Genomic DNA, 23345 nt, shown 5'->3' with positions numbered 1-23345 from the left:
GAAATATTTATTTTTCAAGTAGGCATATTACAATGCGCATATGAACGTCAAATAAAGCTACGCCGGCTCTAACCCTACGCCTCAGCCTCGAGAAGATTTCAGTCCCCCTCAGTTGGGAGGGGGTATCCACTATGGGACCGGCAAGAAACTCGGCGGGCAACTTCTTTTCAAAACATTACATCTTATAACTAACATGCATTAAATAACAAGATACAATTTAACATGCAAAAGTATTCATCAAAGAATATGAACAGACTAGGTACTCTATGGCAATTAATTTCAATAAATTATATTATTGCTTAATAATACGTCGTTCTTCTTCAGAGAAAACATATCAAATTGTCACAGAAGAAAAAGATAATATGAATCTCAATATCATTAAATATGTAATTTACCTACACAACATAAAATATAAAATATTTGATGTGCTTTCTTATCTGAACTGTGTCCTCTATACATAATACAATTATTTTAATTGCTATTCGTTTTTTGTAGTTTCTGGTTCGGGCCATGCATGTTTGTCTGTCAAATAGTCCTCGACTCTGTAATAAGCCTTTAACATCAATGATTTTTTTAAGTAGTTCTTAAGAGCTGGGAGGGTAATCTCAAAGCAGTGTCAGGTAACTTATTATAAAAATGAATGCATTGCCCAACAAATGACTTCTGTACTTTACGGACACGAAACTTCTTTATGGCAAGCTTATTTTTGTTTCTAGTGTTATAATTATGGATATCAGAATTCTTAGTGAAACAGTCTAAATTCTTAACAACATAAATTATACTATCATAAATGTATTGGGAAGCTACAGTTAAGATATTAATTTCTTTGAAGAGTTCTCTTACTGATTCACGTGTTCCTAAGTTGTAAATAGAACGAATGGCTCTCTTTTGTAATACAAAGATAGTCTGTATGTCAGCTGCTTTGCCTCAAACCAGAATACCGTATGACATTACACTGTGAAAATAACTATGATACACTAGGCGAGCTGTCTCAACATTAGTCAGTTGCCTGATTCTCCTAACGGCGTATGCGGCTGAACTTAATTTGCTTGCTAGTTTCCTTATATGAGGACTCCATTGTAGATTTTTGTCCAATGTTAAGCCAAGGAACAGTGTTGTATCTACCATCTCTAAGCATTCATCATTCAAAAGTATTTTTGTATCGATTGGTTTAACATTCGGCAGAGAGAATCGAATACATTTGGTTTTCTTAGAATTAAGAAGTAAATTGTTGACAGTAAACCACTGCAGTACATCAGCTAACGTGCTATTAATTACATTGTAATCCGTAGATTTTCGGTCAACATTAAAAAGCAGTGATGTATCATCAGCAAAAAGTACTATTTCACAAAAGTTTTTTACTATACATGGCAAATCATTTATATAAACCAAAAACAGGAATGGACCTAAAATTGAGCCTTGTGGCACTCCTAATTGGACAACAGTCCCGCTAGAGCGAGTTTTGTTAACAACTACTGTTTGTGTTCTATTGCTAAGGTAAGAAGACATAAAGTTTAGGGCATTTATAGACAAACCATAGTGTTCTAATTTCAAAATGAGCGTTCCATGATCCACACAATCAAAGGCTTTTGAAAGATCACAAAATATGCCAATTGCATCACAAGAATTTTCCCAAATATTATATATATGTTTAATGAGTACCGAAGCAGCATCGGTCGTGGAACGGCCCCTTGTGAAACCGAACTGTTTGCTTGTAAGTAATCTATGTCTGTTGAAGTGTCCCAGTAGATCATTTAACATTAGCTTCTCAAAGACTTTACTTAGAACAGGAAGTATTGATATGGGACGGAAATTGGTTATATCACTCGAATCACCCGATTTAAAAAGCGGTATGACTTTGCTACATTTCATAAGATCTGGAAAGGTGCCTTGTGAAATTGAAATATTATATATTACGGCCAAGTAAGGTGCTATTATATCTATGACATGACTAATTACTTTAACTGATGTTCCCCATAAGTCTTCCGTTTTCTTTAAATTGAGTGACTTGAATGTTTTAACAATATTTACAGAGTCTACTTGACTAAATTCAAATGAATTATTACATTTCTTAACATTAGCACAAAGTAATGAATGGGCTTGAGCCGCAGAAGAATGTAAACATTTTGTGGTGTTAACGGCTATGTTTGAGAAATAATCTTCGAATGCCGAGGCAACATCGCTGTTCGACATTATTTGTTGATTATCTGATACAATGTTGACTTGACAATCGCGTGATTTACATTTACCAGCTTCTTTATTTATAATACTCCAAGTTGTTTTCACTTTGTTGTCCGACACTTTCAATTTAGAACTAATAAAGTTTTTCTTGGCAGTTAAACACACTTTCTTGAAGATTCTTGAGTAGTTTCTTACATAGTCCAGGAATTCTGAATTCTTGTTCAGCTCTCTCTCACCATAAAGTTCATAAAGTCTTTTTCTACTTTTGTGAATACCTACAGTAGCCCATTCACTAAACTTTGTTTTAACTTTTGACCCACTAATAGATTTCACTTTGAAATTGTTATTAAATTGATTAAGAATTACATTGAAAACTTCTTGATACAAATGATTACAGTCATAATGCGAAAATGGTATTATAGACAAACTATGTTGAATTTCATTTTTGAATGATTCCAAGCGAGATCCAGTAATGGGTCTATATGTTACTGTTTGTGGAGTATCATGAATAACGTTTAAGAAAGCTGCCCTTTGGCCGCTGTGATCGGAATGAAAACAGTTAAATAATTTCTTATCTATACATTCACAGTTACAAAAAATATTATCTAGGCATGTTGCACTAGTCACACCTACCCGGGTAGGTTCAAGAAATAAATTAAATAAATTAAATGATTTAAACAAACAGAGCATTTTAACAGTATTACTAGATGACTCGAGCAAGTTAACATTAAAATCTCCACATACAATAACATGTTTTTGGCCCTTGCACACTAACTTCAGAACATTTTCCATTGTAGATTCAAATATGCTGAAGTCAGCTGATGGTGGTCTATAAACACATACAATAATATATCTGTCTAATTCAGCACATGAAATTTCTATAGTTCTTTCTATGGAATATTTTACAACATCTTTGCGCTCTTTACACTTCATACAATTTTTAACAATAATAAGGGAGCCACCATGAACAGCAGATTTTCTGGCAAAAAAACTAGCTAATTTAAAATTAACATAATCAAATATCAACTGTTCTTGTTTCAACCAATGTTCAGTAATACACATAACTTCAACATTATTACTATCTAAAAATAATCCTACTTCTAATTCTTTGCTGGAAAAACCCTGAATATTCTGGTGAACAACGTTCATACTCAGGTGTTTTTCCGCTGTCTTACAATCTAGTTTAAATGAGGCATGGGGTCCTTGGCTTTGTCAGCTGACTGAGACTTATATATAACATTATTACATCTATTTGGCTCAATATTGAAGGCCAATAACTCCACTAAATATACAAAAAATTTCTTTGGCAAAAATACCTTCCGTGGAGCTAGCATGAAGCGCTCAATGAATTTATTTAAGTCAAAGAAATGGTACTTTTTATTAACAGCTATGGCATGGTACATTAAAGAATTGTAGTAAGCTATCTTACAATTATAGTCATATGATACATTTTCTGCATAAGGTAGTGCACATAATATAATTTTCCCCACACCAGATTTTTCAATAACATTTAGAGTGGACATCAATTTATTTATGCTAAGCTTATCTACATTAAGACTATTTCCTAATAAAATTACTAATGTAGTACTGCTATCATAACATCCCTTTGAAATAAGGTCACATAAATGAGACAAAGTAATGTTTTGATAACAGTAATTTGTCACTTGTTGCTCTAACTGGTAGCTTAATAATGGGCCCATTCCTAACCCAATCTGATCTGAAAAAACAACAGTCTTACTGACTGCTCTAGGGGGCTGTTTAACTACTGCCGCATGCCTAGTTGTGTCGTGGTGGCATGAAAGGTTAGATCGCTTTATCTCGTTATAATTTATGGCCGCCGTTCGACACCGTCCCCACCGCCTCGCGATGAGACCGGGCAGAAGGTAAAAAGTAGGGCTCCCGGTTGCGTCCGTGTTTCGTGTACCCGTTGCCGGGTATCCGTTCCCGTGTTACACGAATCCGGATTTCTGGCCCGTTTGGAACGGGTAATTAGGGACCGTGTAATTAAGGTCCGGGTACCCGTGTAGTCCGTGTGTCCGGATCGACGGACTCTAAAAACCCGCGGGTCCGATCCGTTCTCGACGTATAGTGATGCTTGATGATCGTTCGCGTTCTTGGTTCAAGCGAATATGAAAATCAGTTTAAAGAACCAAAAATGATAAAACCTTAATAACTAAAATGAGGAAGGGACAGCGGAGCAATTGTGACTGGGGGACAAATTTTAACTACTCGATTTTTTCCATGTTTTACATTATAGGCATTATTATACAGAGTGGGGCCTGTAACAAAGGCGAAGAATTGAACTGTAGGCTATTCTCCTTATACTGATCAACATTTGTTCAGTGACTTTTAAAAATTATGAAGTCTTTAAATTTTTAATTTTTCATACAAAATAAATATTAGCTTCAATGTACGCCATTATTGTTGTCATTGACGTTGTCTGTCACACTTTAGACTTAACAGAATTCGCAATACATTACCTCTTAGAAAAAACTTTCAAGGGTGATAAAGATCAAAATACAAGTTATTTTTAAAAGTCGCCGAACAAATGTTGATCAGTATAAGGAGAATAGCCTAGAGTTCAATTATTCGCCTTTGTTACAGGCCCCACTCTGTATAGGCTACGCGTTTTCAGTGGCCTAAATTAGTATGATGTCAGAAAGCATGAAACTTGGTATGCACATAGCTTTGACGTTCATAAGAATAAATAGAAGTAGAAACACGCCGAGGAGTCAATCTCTTCCCCCCACTATTATCTCCCATTTTTAGCGTTTTTAAATTTTCACGAAAACTATTAAAGGTACTGATAAGTAAATAATACGAGTAGGTACTTACCAAAAAGATGTCTAGGAGAAGTACCATGAAATTCTCTACAATATTTTTCCATTTAAAGTATATTACTAACAGTCGATAGTGCTATCCCTACTCATCCCACTAGTAGTTAAACACAAATATTATGCGGGGGACTTAGGCATAATTTAGAAGTATATTGTAGAAAATTTTATGGAGAATATACTTTTCCTAAATATCGTGATTATAGCTTTCACGGTTTTCATGACAATATAAAAAAACTGAAAATAGTGATATAAAAATGAGGAAAAAGAGGGGAAACATTGACACCTCGGCGTCTGCGTACTTTTATTTTTTTCTGTTAAGTGTTTGTAAGTTACCATGCTTTTTGTCACACCCTATCCAACTAGCTCAAGTTAAGAACCAGGGCTATGGATTCACTTCAAAGTGGTTCCCTCCAAAAAAACAAAAATACTATTCTTAACTAGGTATTTGTAAAACAGTGCGGCTACATCTAGAACTTTTCAAACAAAAGGTTTGTCCATGTCAAAGGGAAGCCAGGTATGAGGTTTGAGTGTCATTATTATTAGTAAAAATCACCACGGGCATTGGTTATTGTGCCGCCCGCAAGTCATTATTACCTTTGTCTTCTCTCATGCGACGTTAATTCTACTAACTTCTTAGATAAAAACTAATAACTCGACAGTTCAAATATATTTCCTTAATTTGAAGGATATATTGTAAATTCAGTATACGCGATATAATCAGTTTCCATAGTTATGTATTTATCTATTTAAGTATGTATATCGTCGCTTAGCAAGTTAGCACCCATAGCACAAGCTTTGCTTAGTTTGGGACTAAGTCGATCTGTGTATACTGTATATAATGTCCCCCATATTTATTTATTTATTTTAAAATTATGAGACATAGTGATAACTATAATACATTGCATGAGTAACTGTCGCGGTAACCGAAGACAATATTTTGAAGTATATTGTCAACATGTTTACATTTATATGTAGTAAGTACCTATAGGTGGTATGGTCCCTATAGGTAGTTAGCAAGGCACCATGAACATCATAAAACAATCAAGTAATAAAACTAATATAGTTTTTTTCACACAAACCAATACCCTGTTTAGACTTCAATTAGTTAACCTAGAGACAAATAACAAGTGAAAAAATATAGTTAACACGTTATTAATTGTAATAAAACGAGTATGTATAAAACCAATTCGTATTCGTTCGCTATATTAACATAAATTTTAAAATTCACTTATTTTTTAAATGCAAACCGGCACGGCAATAAGTCGATCGGTCCGCCGGCCGCCTCGTGTGTTCAATACCCGAACGGAGCCGAAGTCCGTGCCTCCGGCCGTCCGGCCCCGAACGCCGATTCGGCACTACACGCGCGAACGGCACTACACGGGAACGGACTTCGGCGGGTTCGGGTAGTTCGGACGCTTAGCACCGCCGGGGCTAAGGGGCCGGGCGCACGGATCGGCGGGTAGTAACGAATATCCAGAGCCCTAGTAAAAAGTTGCATTTCACTTCAGGTCGTACTTTACATTCGGGCCTCGAGACGTCTCGAGTACCTGTCATTTTTTTCTCGTCTCGAATGAAGCCGAAATTCTCGAGAAGTCTCGAGTTCGAGACTCTCGAGCAGAAACCCTAAGCCGCATGCACAAACGGTCAAACGCTCACGAAACGCTCACGATAATATCTCTTTCGTAGCTATCTATCTCTATCGCTCTTACGTATCGGCGCAACAGAGCCAGACTACATTTCTGCGGCGTTTCGTCAGAAATGCCATTCGGCTGATTCGGCTACGAGGCCTGGACTGGACGATTTCGAAAATCTTACCCCCTAACGGCTCAGCCACGACATTGGTATAAGCGCGTCAGCGGTGAGCGGCAGCCATACGTGCGAATGAAAAGTCCCATCGCTGTGTCTCGCTCCAATGTATGGCCGCCGCTCACCGCTGTCGCGCTTAGAGCAATGTCGTGGCTGAGCCGTAAACCGGTTGTAATATCAGGGGCGGCTCACTCCGCGATTCTATCGCCGCGCTACAAGTACATCCTGGCGGCCGCGAGTTCGCGGCCTACTCAGGGGTGGCGCGCGTTCTCACGGAATGCACGTTCGCACTTTCTACTGTTACTTTACGTCGCGAGGTTTTTTTAAGCGATGTCCGCGTGTGGAATAGCTAATAATACTTAGTTAAATAGACATATTGAATAAAATAAATGCCATAAGACATTCTTACACAGATCTACTATCGATTAAGTCCCACGGAAAAGTTCAATAAGGCTTGTGATGTTGGAACTTGAACAAAAATATATAACTACAGCATATATACCTAGAAAGTACCTAAGACTTGAATATAATAGTATAACATTTTATGTGAGTATTAATTCGTTTGGATCCATTGGTAACCCTATCACCGGACGCCGCGCACGTGCAGCTCGTTTCTTTGTAAGAATTTTATAGGTATTTAAAAAGGCGGCATTTCGGGAACATCAAAGCAGTGGGCCTTCTGTACTTGTACTATTATATATTCTGTGGTAATATCTAGGATTCAATAACGCTTCCGTAAACTGTAATTGCTGTATTTGCTGTAAAGTGATTTTTCTATATCGGTATGAAAAAAAATCGCAAGGGCTGACCCCTGGAACTGGATTGAAAGAATTCGAAGATTTGCCCCCTAATGACAGTAAAGAGGTTCAAATATGCAATATACAACGGAAAAAATGCGTTTATCACTGCTTCCAGTAGTTCCACAGGTGGTAAATCATCTTTATTACTAGATTCACATACTTTTATCAATTTTAAAGCAGTTAATTTGACTTTATTCAAGGTCATATTACTTTACCCACTAGTAGATAAAATGCGTTTTTACCCGCTGGTATTAAAGGACAAAACACGTGTTTCCGTGCTAGTGAGGGGAAAAAGTGATTTATCTATATTGGTGTACATTATCGGTATCGGTAGGTATGTCGCAAGGGCTGACCCCTGGAACTGGATTGAAAGAATTCGAAGATTTGCCCCCTAATGACAGTAAAGAGGTTCAAATATGAATTCATATTATGTTGTAAAGTAATTTATCGATGTCGGTGTAATACATCGCAAGTTGGATGACTGAAAGATTTCGAAAATTCGACCATGGCGCAGTAACGTGACTTGGCTATATTCAGATAAAACATCACAATAACGCCATGAGGTTTTGAAATTTTACCGCTTTTTAAGAATGACAGTTTTCTGATTCATAAATGCTACTAATGTACCTACGCATCATAAGGCGATTCTACCGATATCAAGGTAAAAAATGCAAGATGATCATAAATGAAACTTGAGTAGTTCATGTGCTCTGCCTACCCCTTTATGGGATACAGGCGTGATTGTATGTATGTATGTATGATCATAAATTTGTCAAAAATGAAGCTTTTTCATGATATCCGACTCTGAAAACTAAACTACCCAGTATCCGTTTACCCGTGGTTTAAACTTGTTATACCATTTATACCTAATAATTTACATTTGTCTCTACTCGTAAGTATTGTAATTTTTTAACTTAAACGACAGAGCACTGAACCTCAACATGTTTTGGTTATATGTAGTTCATTTTTCTTCACACACTTGAAGTGTGAACAGTTGAACAACTCTTGTAAGCTGAGTTATGATTATGACAGATTTACCTACGTACAAGAGGTTAAGTAGGTAGTCGACAGACCGAGGTAAGTTGGCTGCGATTTTTCATTTTTTACAGCACAAACACAAAATAAAGAATTTAGAACTTTAAAATAACGTACTAGTCTACCTTTATGCTATCAAAACTCTACCAATTCAAGTCACTAGTAAATACTTATTGACTCCATGGAGATCATTTCTAAAAACCGGCCAAGAGCGTGTCGGGCCACGCTCAGTGTAGGGTTCCGTAGTTTTCCGTATTGATCTCAAAAACTACTGAACCTATCAAGTTCAAAACAATTTTCCTAGAAAGTTTTTATAAAGTTCTACTTTTTTGATTTTATTCATATTTTTTGAACTTATAGTTCAAAAGTTAGAGGGGGGACGCACTTTTTTTTCCTTTAGGAGCGATTATTTCCGAAAATATTAATATTATCAAAAAACGATCTCAGTAAAACCTTATTCATTTTTAAATACCTATCCAACAATATATCACACGTTGGGGTTGCAATGAAAAAAAAATCAGCCCCCACTTTACATGTAGGGGGGGGGGGTACCCTAATAAAACATTTTTTCCATTTTTTAATTTTGCACTCTGTTGGCGTGACTGATATACATATTGGTACCAAATTTCAGCTTTCTAGTGCTTACGGTTACTGAGATTATCCGCGGACGGACGGACGGACAGACAGACATGGCGAAACTATAAGGGTTCCTGGTTGACTACGGAACCCTAAAAATGATATATGTAGTTTGAAACCCAGGAATGACAAAATTTTTCCATTATCGTTCTCGATGAATTAACAATCCATGATTCGAAGTTTACGAATGGTAAATTATACCTACGTTAAAATTCAGCTCCCTATACAATATAGATGGGATAGGTAAGTGTTAAAAAATACTTTTTTTAAGAAATGTCAAACGACCTATCCGATTCATATCGTATCTAAAGCTAATTTCTCATATAAGTATATAATATATTAAGCTCGAATCGGGCCACAATAAGTCACTCTCAGCAACGATCTCTTTTTTTTTTTTTTTTTTATTTATGCTGTGCCTTCAGCCAGTAACAAACTATCAGCAAAAACAAACTACTGTGCTGCCAAACTTATCAGCAAAAGTAAACTACTGGAAACTTCCAAAAGATCATCAAAATACATCATTATTTAAACAATAATGCTATATTGTTGCTTATCTTCGGCCCTTCCTATAGAAATCGAATTATAATGGCCACAGAATGGGACAGAGACCCATTGACCTTATGACGCGTGGCGTATAATCTGTTTAATGATTAATAATGATTAACGACCATAGCGGTAGTAAATTGTTAGATTATTGAGTGTTACGGGCCCTGCACTCAACCTGTCGCTCGCACTTCCCACTCTCCCCAGCGCCGCCGCCAGCCCCCGACCCGATCCCCGCGCACAAACGCTATAGGTGTCCATTAAAGGCTTCCTAACAATGCGTTAAAGGCTACAACGTATGCGTGGGTGCGCGGGGAGCCGGCCGGGGGCTGGCATCTTTTGTAATGATTTATTTCAAGTATCTAATTCATAAAGCTAATTAGGTACTAGGTAATTAAAGTAAAGAAAACCCATACATTAACCCCAACAAGTATGAATCAAGACCTTATATTTACAATTTCACCCACCAAAGATAAGCGAAGCAGCTGACGGAGCAGCTGTCACTTTATCGAAAAGCAATAAAAATCTAGAACGGCCGTGCGGACTTACGTCGTTCTTCTGTTGAAAATGATACTTCGAACAGAAGGAAAGGGCATTCACTTTATGGAGTAGATAACTATAAAGGACGTAAAGATGGCTAAGCAAATTTTATCATTAAAAAACCGGCCAAGTGCGAGTCGGGCTCGCGCACAAAGGGTTCCGTAGCAGCAAACCAAAATTACAGTTAAATCAACCTATCTCAAAAACTATAAGAGATACTTTGATCAAACCAAAAATCGTTGAAAGAGTTAATTAGCATGCATCACCTCTATTTTTTTTAGAATTTTATACCCCGTAGTTATAAAAATAGAGGGGGGGGGACATACTTTTTACGACTTTGAGAGCTGATATCTCAAAAACCGTTCACTTTAAGAAAAATGTTTTTTAGAAAACTTTATATCATTTTAAAAGACCTTTCCATTGATACCCCACACGGGTATGTACATCGAAAAAAAAATTTTCATCCCTCAGTTACATGTATGGGGGCCCCACCCCCAATTCTTTTTTTTACTATTTAGTGTCATAATTTTGTAGCGGTTCATACAACACATATTCCCATCAAATTTCATCACTGTAGTACTTATAGTTTCCGAGTAAATCGGCTGTGACAGACGGACAGACGGACAGACGGACAGACGGACAGACGGACATGACGAAACTATAAGGGTTCCGTTTTTGCCATTTTGGCTACGGAACCCTAAAAAGGCGGCAAATTTGAGAAATGTAGAGCTCACCGGACAAATAGGGATGACGACTACATAAAAAATGGCATTCTGTTTAGTCCGTCAGTTAGATCGTCCAAAAATAATGAACACGTATTTTTTACTTTTTCTAATTAATGAAAAAATACAAAGATATAGAGCATCACTGCAATGTCACAGTTTCGTTTTCTTTCAACCCCTTATTTGCCAAGAGTGGCACTGAAGCTTTAGTAGTTTCATGTGCTCTGTCTACCCCTTTATGGGATACAGGCGTGATTGTATGTATGTATGTATAGAGCATCAAAGTTCCGGAGTCCCCGCGCGGGCTTGTGAGGTCACTTCTAAGTAAAATTGTACCTAGGCGTGACGTTACGCGAAACTTCAACGCACTGTAGCGTCGTCATTTTTTTTTTACTTTACGAGAAAAAAAAAAAAAACAAAGAGTACGTGTCGAAAATTCTTTGATAATCTAACTGACGGACTAATTAGTTCTTTTAGTCGTCTCGCCTATTGTCTTCATAAAATTAATTCGACTTCATAAAATATGACTCGTCAATGATTCCGTCAACGTCAAGATTTAGGAAGAAGTCACGGACTTTATGAAGACAATTATTGGCGGTGAGTCCTATTTTTTTTGCTGCCTTTTTTAGTGCCAAGTTTTGGTTGACCATCATCTCTATAGGTATCGTATAAATTATTTTCCACTTGTTTTTTCGTAGTAGTTGAAAAACGTGGTAGTTACTAATAAATGTGAAGAATTCACTGGTGAACCGAGGTTTCGGAGGTTAACTGCACTAATTAAAAAAAAAAAAATTATGACATTAGCATTCTTACCTATCTACTGTAATAGCATTAAGTAATCTTTGTAAAGTATCGGTTCTTAAGCCTTTTTTCACCCTTTAAAAGTTCAGCAGCTGTCGACCTGTCGCGCATATGCTCGCTCCGACAAAATTACCTGCTTCATGATTTTATTGGAAACGAACGCGTTTATGGTACCTTAAAGAAATTAATTAAATCGACAATAAAGCGGCAAATGTAATACATTGTTTAATGTGGGGCGGAAGACTCGGAAGTAAAATATTGCAAACAAGAGTAAAATAAATCATGACGGCTTGCCGGAGGGATTTAATTAAAGACTCGAGTTTGCAATATTCTTACGCCCCGAGTTACACACAATGTTTTTAATCACACTCGCAGTAGTTGCAATGTAGAAAAGTTATTAAGTACCTACGGTACTACGGTACCTACTAAAAATTTTATAACTCGCATAGAAAAACGATTTTTCTATAACTCCCGCCTGTTCTTCAGAAAAGAAGGGTGCCATGTGTTTCGTATTGGTACATAATACAATTTTTACCCCCTTTACATAGTTTATAATTTATAACGTTACACTCTTGATTTTATGAGGTTTAATTTAAATATAGAGTAACCCGCGAAATCAATCGTTTAAATCTTGTCAAAGGAAACCGGTTACCCGGTTAGATTATAAATATGACATGAATATATTATAAACTTTTCTTTTCCACACAATAGTCACAATAAAATAAATAATCGTTAATAAAGTATTCAAAGATAAAAATGGAGAAAATTTACGATCTGTCGCGTCAGTTTCTTTATGGTGCATGGATTATTTATATTATGTATCTTTTCATAGATTAGTTAAGCTTCAAGCTTGTTCTAACGCAGTAAAATACTAAGAGTAGGTGAAGTTTTTAGGGTTCCGTAGTCAACTAGGAACCCTTATAGTTTCGCCATGTCTGTCTGTCCGTCCGTCCGTCCGTCCGTCCGCGGATAATCTCAGTAACCGTAAGCACTAGAAAGCTGAAATTTGGTACTAATATGTATATCAATCACGCCAACAAAGTGAAAAAATAAAAAATGGAAAAAATGTTTTATTAGGGTACCCCCCCTACATGTAAAGTGGGGACTGATATTTTTTTTCATTCCTACCCCAACGTGTGATATATTGTTGGACAGGTATTTAAAAATGAAGAAGGGTTTACTAAGATCGTTTTTTGATAATATTAATAGTTTTGGAAATAATCGCTTCTAAAGGAAAAAAAAGTGCGTCCCCCCCCTCTAACTTTTGAACCCTATGTTCAAAAAATAAAAAAAAAATCACAATAGTAGAACGTTATAAAAACTTTCTAGGAAAATTGTTTTGAACTTGATAGGTTCAGTAGTTTTTGAGAAAAATACGGAAAACTACGGAACCCTACACTGAGCGTGGCCCGACACGCTCTTGGCCGGTTTTTTTATACTTAGGCCCACTTGCACCAACCACTCAGGGTTAGCGGGCTGTCATCTGTCAAATTCCAAATAAAATGGTGGATTAACCCTCGGGTTAACCCTCCATTTTCGTTGGTGCAAGTGGCCCTTAGAGAAGTTGAGTTTAAGAAGTCTGAGGATTTACCGCGAAAATGGGAAACGAAATAAGTAGGCGTGATAGAGTGGCGGGATAACCAAATTACGATTTCAGTGGTAGAACTGTAGGTACCTCTCTTTCTGCACTTGATTTGACTTCCTGTAAGTATGTTACGAGTATGATAATATATGTAATCATATACCTACCATTCCAATAAAGCTGTTGGAGAATAGTGGTCTAATAAGAATGATATCTTGATTAGTAATAAATATATCCCACTTTGGTTTGGTATTTGGAAAAAGAAAGTTTGTATTGTGTACGGTTATGTAAATCACTATTAACATAAATTATAGATTGTGTTTTGTGTTAAAATGAACTTCGTCTAGACATTTGTTTTATTTTTTACTAGCTTTTGCCCACGGCGCAAAAAGTAGCATATGTCACTCTCAATCCCTTCAACTATCTCTACTTAAAAAATCACGTCAATTCGTCGCTCCGTTTTGCCGTGAAAGACGGACAAACAAACAGACACACACACTTCCCATTTATAATATTAGTATGGATTTACAGATTGATTGATTAAATGCTTTCAGATTCTGTGTATTTTTTGTCATCATCTTCCTGACGTCCCAGCCTTCTGCCACAAGCTGAATTTTCCTTCTCCTGTGTCAAAATACTCAGGATTTCTCCTGACATGATAAGTTTTTTGGTCTTTATCAAGATTAATGTTGACTTGCAGTGTTACTGCATGTAAGGGCCAGAAACCTCTAAAAGTTTCAAATCAAATCAAAAATGTTTATTCTGTAAATAGGCTTATGCTAGCACTTTTACATGTCAACTTAAAATTATATATATGTACATCTTATTCTAATTTAACATAAATGCATCCTTATCTTCTACGAATTCCTTGACAGTATAGTAAGCCTTTTGCAGGAGCTGTCGTTTTACGAATGATTTGAATTTATTTATTGACAATTCAGATACATTAGGTGGTAACTTATTATAAAATCGCACGCTGTTCCCCATAAATGAATTATTCACTTTTTGTAAACGGAATCGCGGGATCGCCAATTTATTTTTATTTCTGGTGTTAAAATGTTTGTTAAATTAAAACCAACTAAATATTTAGAATTCGGCAGAGCAAAGAGAAAGTAAAAGCACTGGACACTCTGATTGGGCTTCTCCTTGAAAATATAACCGTACTGAAATGTTAGTTTTTTTGGGTAAGTAATATTCGTGCTTTTTTAGGGTTCCGTAGTCAACTAGGAACCCTTATAGTTTCGCCATGTCTGTCTGTCCGTCCGTCCGTCCGTCCGTCCGTCCGTCCGTCCGCGGATAATCTCAGTAACCGTTAGCACTAGAAAGCTAAAATTTGGTACCAATATGTATATCAATCACGCCAACAAAGTGCAAAAATAAAAAATGGAAAAAAATGTTTTATTAGGGTACCCCCCCTACATGTAAAGTGGGGGCTGATATTTTTTTTCATTCCAACCCCAACGTGTGATATATTGTTGGATAGGTATTTAAAAATAAATAAGGGTTTACTAAAGATCGTTTTTTGATAATATTAATATTTTCGGAAATAATCGCTCCTAAAGGAAAAAAAAGTGCGTCCCCCCCCTCTAACTTTTGAACCATATGTTTAAAAATTATGAAAAAATTCACGAAAGTAGAACTTTATAAAGACTTTCTAGGAAAATTGTTTTGAAGTTGATAGGTTTAGTTATCAAGACTTTTATGTAATACCCTTACCTCATGTTTATAATTAAACTTGACAATCAGATTAAAATGTACAGTTTCAGTTTCCGCCATCAGCCAATCTGATATTTTTGGCTAACGGACCTTAATAAAGTCCAATGTTAATTGCCCAACGAGGCTATTTTAAGACTCGGCCAGCGTATGTATACACATACTTACCTATATCTTTATAAAAAGTTTTAAGCTTTCATCAATGTCGGCTTAAAACGGTAATCACTAATCACTTTGAAAATAAGCACCTACCTAAGCTATTTATTGTACCTATTGGTAGGTACTTAGATGTATTTTTATGAAGTAAGTACAAAGTTCCGTAATGGCGCTCCCACACGGCACACTGGCTGTTATAAATGTTAGGTATATCGTCACTACTTTAAAAAAAACTTATATCTTCGTCTGTCAATGAAAATAAAATTGTAGTAAGTATGTATGGAATGCATATAGACTTACTGCGTTTTAACTTTGAGGAACAGCGTGAGATACGAGATTTTTAAAAATAGTGACGATATATAACATTGTTTGACAGTTAGGGACAGCGCGATGACATATATGTCTCACTAAGATACCTAACATTTATAATAACCAGCATAAAACCACCCATTTAAATTAAATTATAAAACGCTGAAAAAGGGCAAAATAAAATTCGGCAAATAACAACATCAAATAGGTACTTACTAGATACCCAGGTTTTGCTAAAATAGCCCTTTAAAATTGCCTACTGTCCTTTCTGCTCTAGTCTAGTAAGTAACCGGATCCGCCACCCCGACATGTAATGTAGGCATACGCATACGAGTATATGAAACAGTAGCTCAAGGACAAGCAGGTGGACGCGCCATCTGACGGGGACAGATGTAAATCTGGACCCGACGCGACGGCGTCCGGTGCTGCATAGACCACTCAATAGTAGATGAAGTATCCAACGAATCATAGCGTCAGATCATGCTAAGTTGGCAAGAATTTCGATAGTCCGCCTAAGTAAGGATTAAGAAAGCGGACTTTCATCGAAGTATGACGTTTAAATTAACATCTGCATCAGCTAGGATATCAAAATCACTGCCAACGTAACTTTTGGTATGACTTTAGTGCGATATATCCGTATATAGATATCCCATACATTACGAGCGCCATCTTGAACTTTTTCCATTGAAATCGAATCGGATAATGTGAAAACGGAGTTACGAGTAGCTATGCTACTACGGCCTAAGCTCTTGCTCAGCAGTGGCCGTGGAAGGACCGATTTATGATGATGATGACTCTAGTAGGTGAACTTTTAGTTAGTCTTGAGTGTGCATAACACATATACGAGTAAGTAAGTGTATAACTGGTTTGAGTTGAAAGTCATAAGTGTCATAACCTGAGGGTGCTCGAATACAAATACGAATTCTCATTTCTGACCGAGCAAACTATCGAGCGCGAGTTGGATCTAATAAGCCAAAACTACCCTCGTACACGAACCAATTACAATGACTAGGCTGAGTCATATTTTTACATGGGTATGTAGTTTACTTTTAAATATCTAGTTGTGCATAGCAATGCACGGTCGAGAAGTTTCTAAAGTTGCAGAACATTCCTCATGAGAATTTTCGGTAACTTCTGAGAATGTTCTCGAGAACGAGAATTTATCAAAATACTTAGTAACTTCGTAGTTTATACCATAATTTCGTCGAACTCAGCAAGTCAAGACGTAGTCCTGTGGTAGTGCGCTGGCTTCGTATGCCGATGTTCTCAGGTTCGATCCTGACAGCTATCTTTTTGTTCTTATTTTGTTTATTTTTTTTTTATATACAATTATACATATATTGGCATGACCAAAAACAGGCATCAAGAAATAATAGTTCGGTACCTAATTTAAAAAAGTCAGGACTAAAACTGTGAAGTCTGAAAGTCGAAATGTTCCCTGAAGTATAGTGAGAATTTAAGCAACTTATAGTGAGAATTTAGGTAACTTATCACTTATCAACAAAATAGCTAACTGTAATAGACAATATTATACCTATAATAACATATAGTTTTATATTATGCCCATTTAAACATTATTTCAAGTATATTCTCTTATTTAAATAATAAATTGCATGTTGCGGGAATGTTCTGCGAACATTCTCAAGAATGTTTCCGCTTTTTGGGAATGTTCTGCAATTTCTACATTACTAGTTGTGCATTAGTAAATGTAGACAACGTAGTGCCCCCAATCTAATCTTAGATGGGGTTAGCAATAGACATCAACGGGTTTACAGTTGTTCGTCAGTTACATTTCTTAACTATAATTTAGTAAGGCGCAAGTGATTCAATTAATTGAATTAATTAATTAAGAGTGGCTAGAATAAATGCAATCTATCTCTATCGCTCTTGCGAATTGGCGCGACAGAGCCAGACTGCATTTCTGCGGCGTTTAGCTACGGGGCCTACGGGGCTTGGAGTATTTTGTGGACTCGTATGCTCTTTTGCTGCCTTAAAAAAACACATAGATAGGTTATGAAAGACGGTTATAAGTAAATAAAATAAATAAATAAAGTTTTATTTCAGGCAACACGTACAGTTCTACACCCATATCAATAAAATTTAGAATTTTTAGCCAAAAGGTATGAACTAGAATAGCTATGGCTAAAAAGGCTTATAATAATAAAAAACATCTTTTCACTGCCAAGATATCGCGTAAAATTAGAAAACGGCTCATCAAAACTTATATCTGGAGCATAGCTTTATACGGCTGCGAAACGTGGATTCTGACCAAAAAAGAGAATAAACGGCTAGCCGCATTCGAAATGTGGTGCTGGAGAAGAATGGAGAAAATCAGTTGGACAGAACGAAGAACTAATGAAGAGGTTCTGGAAATTGTGGGGGAAAAAAGAAGACTAATTAAAGAAATAGAAAACAGAAGAGGCCTAAATGATTGGTCACTTGATACGACATGATACCTTCTTTAAAAATATCCTAGAAGGAAAGGTGAAAGGAAGAAGAGGGCGCGGAAGACCCAGGAGGAGTTTTGTTGACCAGCTCAAGGAGAAGGCCGGTGTCATGTCGTATCAAGAACTAAAGAGGAAAGCGGAGAATAGGGAAATATGGCGCATACTCCACCGACAAGAGCTACATTAGCTCTTAAATAAGAAGAAGAGAGAAGAGCCAAAAGGTATACTTAATGTTAAAATAAAATTAAACCTAAAAGTTAAACTTTAAATAGTAAAAGTACTACACTATTTCTTGTTCCCGTCTCGGTGCACAGAAAACCAGTGCCTAAACAAATTACAGCAAGTGTTGTGATATACTGATGAGAGGATAGTGTTTTGTGAGCGGCGCATCCCTTCCCAGAAGGACGCAATGCGCGCCCGCATCACAGCGAATAAGTCAGGGTTAGTAAATTCTTACCAAAACTCTATCTACATATATTCATATTTATACTTATTTCCACACTTGTATGTTGTACTTAACTAAGATATGCGGGATGTGCCCGAGTACTAAGACTTGCGACGCGTGATCGCGTAGTCTATACGTGGTTGTCTATGGGTGCATAGCTCCATACCCTTTACCTTGTGTCCTGTGTGACAATCGACGAAGGGTCGTAAAGCAAATTGTTACCAAACTACCTGGATATGAAGTTGACATTGACCGATTTTTTACGTTTTCTACTTGCAGATTGATATTTGATACTGAAAGGGTGAAAGAATTATCATGGAATTTAATTATTAATTCAAATATGACATGACAGTTAAATGTGTTATGCGCCGGGTGACCGGGATGTCAAATGGATTTATCTAAAATCATATCACATTTTAATTTTTCCTTGCTACAATCTTTCTAGCTTTTATTTGTCATGTCATCAAATCTAACCGATTTGACATTACATTATTCGTGCTGAGATTGACAGTTCTGCATACCGGCCAGACCTTGAACTTGGTCGTCAGACAGCCACAGGTGGGTCAACTTGTCAAATCAACTTTTTCTTGCCTGTTATTGCCATGGTTACGGTCTCCTGAGTCACGCTGGTTTTATGCAAATTATGCTACATAAACTATGCAAACATGCATTTTTCTGGTGTTAACAAGCCTTTTCCTTAATTTGCCACCTATTAACATGGACTACATGCATATATGTTTGCATAATTATTTCAGTAGCATAATTTTGCATAAAACCAGCGTGACTCGGGGGACCGTAACCATGGCAATAACAGGCAAGAAAAAGTTGATTCACCAAGGTACATTACTACATATGTATGTAGTAATGTACCTTGGTGTATCATGTGAAGGAACCTAAAACATGTAGTGTAGAGACGCGGACGGAAACAGGCGGGCTGTCGATCACATGATGACATGATGCTCATAGGTATCTTCCTAAAATAATCCCTTGACATTTTTATTTTTCCTTGCTACTACAATCTTTCTGTCTCTTATTTGTCATGTCATCAATATCGGCTATCATAGCCCCGGGATTGACAGTTCCGTGTGCCAGCCGGGCGTCGTCGGCCGGCGCGTGCGCACACAGCTGCCGCGCAGCTGCGCGATCATCCCTCTTTTATTTGTGGCGATCTTGCCGCTGCAGGCTTCGATTCTTGCACACTGTGCGGGACGGTATGTCCACGTGGAAATTTAGGTTAGTTATAGGCTCGAAAATCAAATACAATATGAAATATACATAAAATAATCTATGTTCGTCGTACGACCATCCCTTTTACTTTTAGCGATCATGCCACGAACTGTATGTAGGCTTCGATTCGACGCTCGCAAACTGTTTTACTCGTTACATTACTTAGATATTATTTGAAAATATTCAAAAGTAAACCCTATAAATACCTAAGTAAATAATGAATAACAATACGTTCTAGATGTTAAATACGTTTCGTGAGACATATTCGACGTTAATGAATCTACGGTTATACTCACATTATTATATCGCTACTGCTGCGACATGTTCGTTGAACTCACATTATATCGCTACTGCTGCGACATGCGTGGCAATGCTCGGAGTTTAGCCGTCGCGAGAACTCCTATTTATGCCGAAAAAGAGCCTCTAAAATTGGCCCGAAACATGTCGCAGCAGCAGCAATATAGTAACGTGAGTACAACCGTAGATTCGTTAAGTAGGTATAACAATACGTTCAATTCAACCATCGTTCTATTGATAATGCCGATCTTGTTGCCCTGTAAATTACACTCACCCCCGTTACCTTACATAAAATAATTAACAAAATGGAGCATTATGCCTAAACCATTATAGTCATTTATACCCTAGCTCGAGCCTACTACACTGCGCAGTGCGCACAACCTTTGTTTTGCAGCGCACAAAACAAACGCGGTGCGTGGGCGCGCCCGTTATGCGCGCGCGCAGCTCAACCGGGTCACTGCGGCACTTCGCTCCTGCGGCACACGGCTACATAACTCCTGTGCTATTCTATCACAATAGTACATTACGATACAAGTGCGTAAAAAAGGAAGTTCGAAACGAGTGGCGATAAATTAAAACACGACCGAAGGGAGTGTTTTAAATCGACACGAGTTTCGAATTTCCTTTTCGCACGTGTATCGTACGACGTTTTTCAGTACAGATGAGCCTCCAAAGTCTCGACCTAGCATATAATGAACCACTTCTCGCACTAGTGCGTAAAAAAACACCATCTGTACTGAAAAGGTCCTTATATCATCACTACTTTGAAAAATATCGTATCTCACACTGCTCCTCAAAGGTAAAAGTGTTAAAACGCAGTAATTATGTCTATATGCATTTCATAGACACGTACCTATTAAATTTCAGTAGAAATATTTATTATAAACTGAATTAGATACCGTACACTAAAGAAAAAGCGATCAAGCCCACTGGTGGCGAAGCCGGAAATCGAACCCGGGTCTCCAGGCTGACGTGTTCGACCGCTACATCACCCCGACCGCCGAGGTACCCGTCGAAATTTCTCTAGTGTATGTCATCCCTGAAGGCTAAAATATTTTTCACCGGGTATTTTACCAGCGGGTAAAAACGCATTTTATCCACTAGTGGGTAAAGTAATTTGACCTTGAATAAAGTCAAATTAACTGCTTTAAAGTTGATAACAGTAGATGAATCTAGTAATAAAGACGATTCACTACTTGTGGAACTACTGGAAGCAGTGATAAATGCATTTTTGCGTTGTAGTTTCCTCGCTATAGTGAGGGGAAAGGTTTTGTGTTACACTCGGGTGCAAATGTATTTTACTTCTCGTGTGTTAAAAAACTCGCAAGTTCAGGATTCTATTCTCGAACCACTCGCTTCGCTCGTGGTTCAACTATAGATCCTTCCACTTGCTCGTTTTTCAATTCCACACTCGGCGTTAAAATACAACTTTGCCTCCTTGTATAACAAATAACTATTGATTTGTTCCCTGTAGGGGTCGATGCATGAGATGTATCGAGAAATATAAAATTTATTTTATTTATTGCATATTTATTAAATAAGAATTCATAAGCTGCCACATAGGGACCAGCCAAATCTAAGCGTCGCTTGTCTCGGGGCGCGCAACGGACGTCCGCGCCAAGCCGCCTGAATGTAATTCAAAAAACGTCTCCTCAGTACATTTTGTATAGGAAGGACGTAAGACGCGCCTCAGGCGCCGTTGCGCGCCCCGAGACTCGCGACGCTGTGGCTGGTCCCTTACCTAGTCGTTTAACGCGTCAAACGAAATCATATGTGACTGTCGCATGAATGAGATAATAGGGGTAATAATTGATTGTACAAATGAAATGAGAGTTATAATTAAGAGTTATATTTAAAGTACTTAATAGTTAAGATACGAGTACGAAAAGAAAGGTATGATTTGACGTTGACGATATGAAAGTTATGCCATATACATGATTATGATTAAACTTATATCTAACTTAACATAAGATACCTAGAACTCCTGTTTTTATTCTTAAATCAATTAAATGTCTAACTTAACATAAAATACCTAGAACTTCCTGTTTTTATTCTTAAATCAATTAAATGAGCGCCAGATTTCAATTATATCTAACTTAACATGAAATACCTAGAGGCGAAATTAATGTATGCAAGATTTCAATTAGTTTAACATTTTATACCCTATTTTCCCTGCCACAGATTAGCTTATAGATCCAGCTATTTGCTAAATTCCATGACAACCTATCCTAATTCCAAAATCACGAACACGGTCGTATAACTTTCTTTCAACCAGCGTAAGAAAAGTTTTACGACCGTGATCGTGACCTTGATCCTTTATTATCTATCATCGAGGTTGGCACGACTTGGAAAGTCCGTTCCAATCGGCCAAGTTTTCAAGATGGGCACAGACATCTTGACCTTCAATGGCGCCACGCGAGCTTCGTCCATCTCTGATGACAGCCTGGATTTTGAATTGCTGCTTTCAGGAACCGCGTACCGTCTTGGAAACTGGCTGGAGAAGTAACCAGAAGCTTCTTCTTCGAGTTTCACTGTTGTTTTGATCGGGTCTTCAAGAACTTCAAGATTCTGGAACGCTTCTTTGCCGGTCACGACATCTCTAGGCCCGTCCCTCCATGGAAGATAGACTGGTGATGCAGTAAAGTGGTGAGTCGCAAGCAACTCCTCTTCCTTCAGTCGCGGATGGAGCAGGCCCAGGCCTATGATGAGAGGCAGCAGAAGCTTGGCTTCCAACCGACGATGAGGGTGAAACAAGCCCATGACGAAAAGAAGCAGAGACATGTTGTCTAGCTTACATTTCAATGTGGGCTATACAACGAAACTGACTGCTCCGTTGCTTGATTTTGAATGACAACTTGGTTTAGAAGCTAGGGTTTATATACGTTTGAAATAGAAATGTAAAATGGCGGAAAAAGGGGGTTTAAACAAAAGGTCTTGTGGTAGTGTGCGTGGCCGGCGTGTTTGAAAAGAATCGTTTATTGTGGAACATGGGCCAGGTAGTTACGGGTAGATAATAAAGATTATAATTATAATTCTTAGAATAATAGAGCCTTCTTATTCTTTGTTTCAGATTTCTTTTCAAACATATTTTTTTACATAATTAGGTATTTTGCTATAGGTAGGTAGGTTCTGTGGAGATTAGAGTTAGACCAAGGTTAATATTAATATGCAACCTTTAGGTAGAGTCCCGGAAACTTGACCACCTACAAATAGTGCGATAGGGACGGCCTGATGGTTTATCATTTATCGCGTGACCATGCTTGCCTGC

General features: G+C 37.5%; 1 protein-coding gene across 1 annotated transcript; it reads right to left on the bottom strand.

Moving 5' to 3' along the window:
* Positions 1-22396: 22396 nt before the first annotated feature.
* Positions 22397-22858, bottom strand: LOC125233112. Its single transcript, XM_048138982.1, has one exon. The coding sequence runs from the start codon at positions 22856-22858 to the stop codon at positions 22397-22399; it is 462 nt and encodes a 153-aa protein (XP_047994939.1).
* Positions 22859-23345: the final 487 nt, after the last annotated feature.

The sequence above is a fragment of the Leguminivora glycinivorella genome, chromosome 1 (assembly GCF_023078275.1).
Source record: "Leguminivora glycinivorella isolate SPB_JAAS2020 chromosome 1, LegGlyc_1.1, whole genome shotgun sequence".
Lineage (NCBI taxonomy): Eukaryota > Metazoa > Arthropoda > Insecta > Lepidoptera > Tortricidae > Leguminivora > Leguminivora glycinivorella.
This window is presented reverse-complemented; position numbering and strand designations above follow the sequence as displayed.

Coding starts and splice junctions, on each gene's coding strand:
- LOC125233112 (XM_048138982.1), bottom strand. CDS start 22,858: ATGTCTCTGCTTCTTTTCGTCATGGGCTTGTTTCACCCTCATCGTCGG.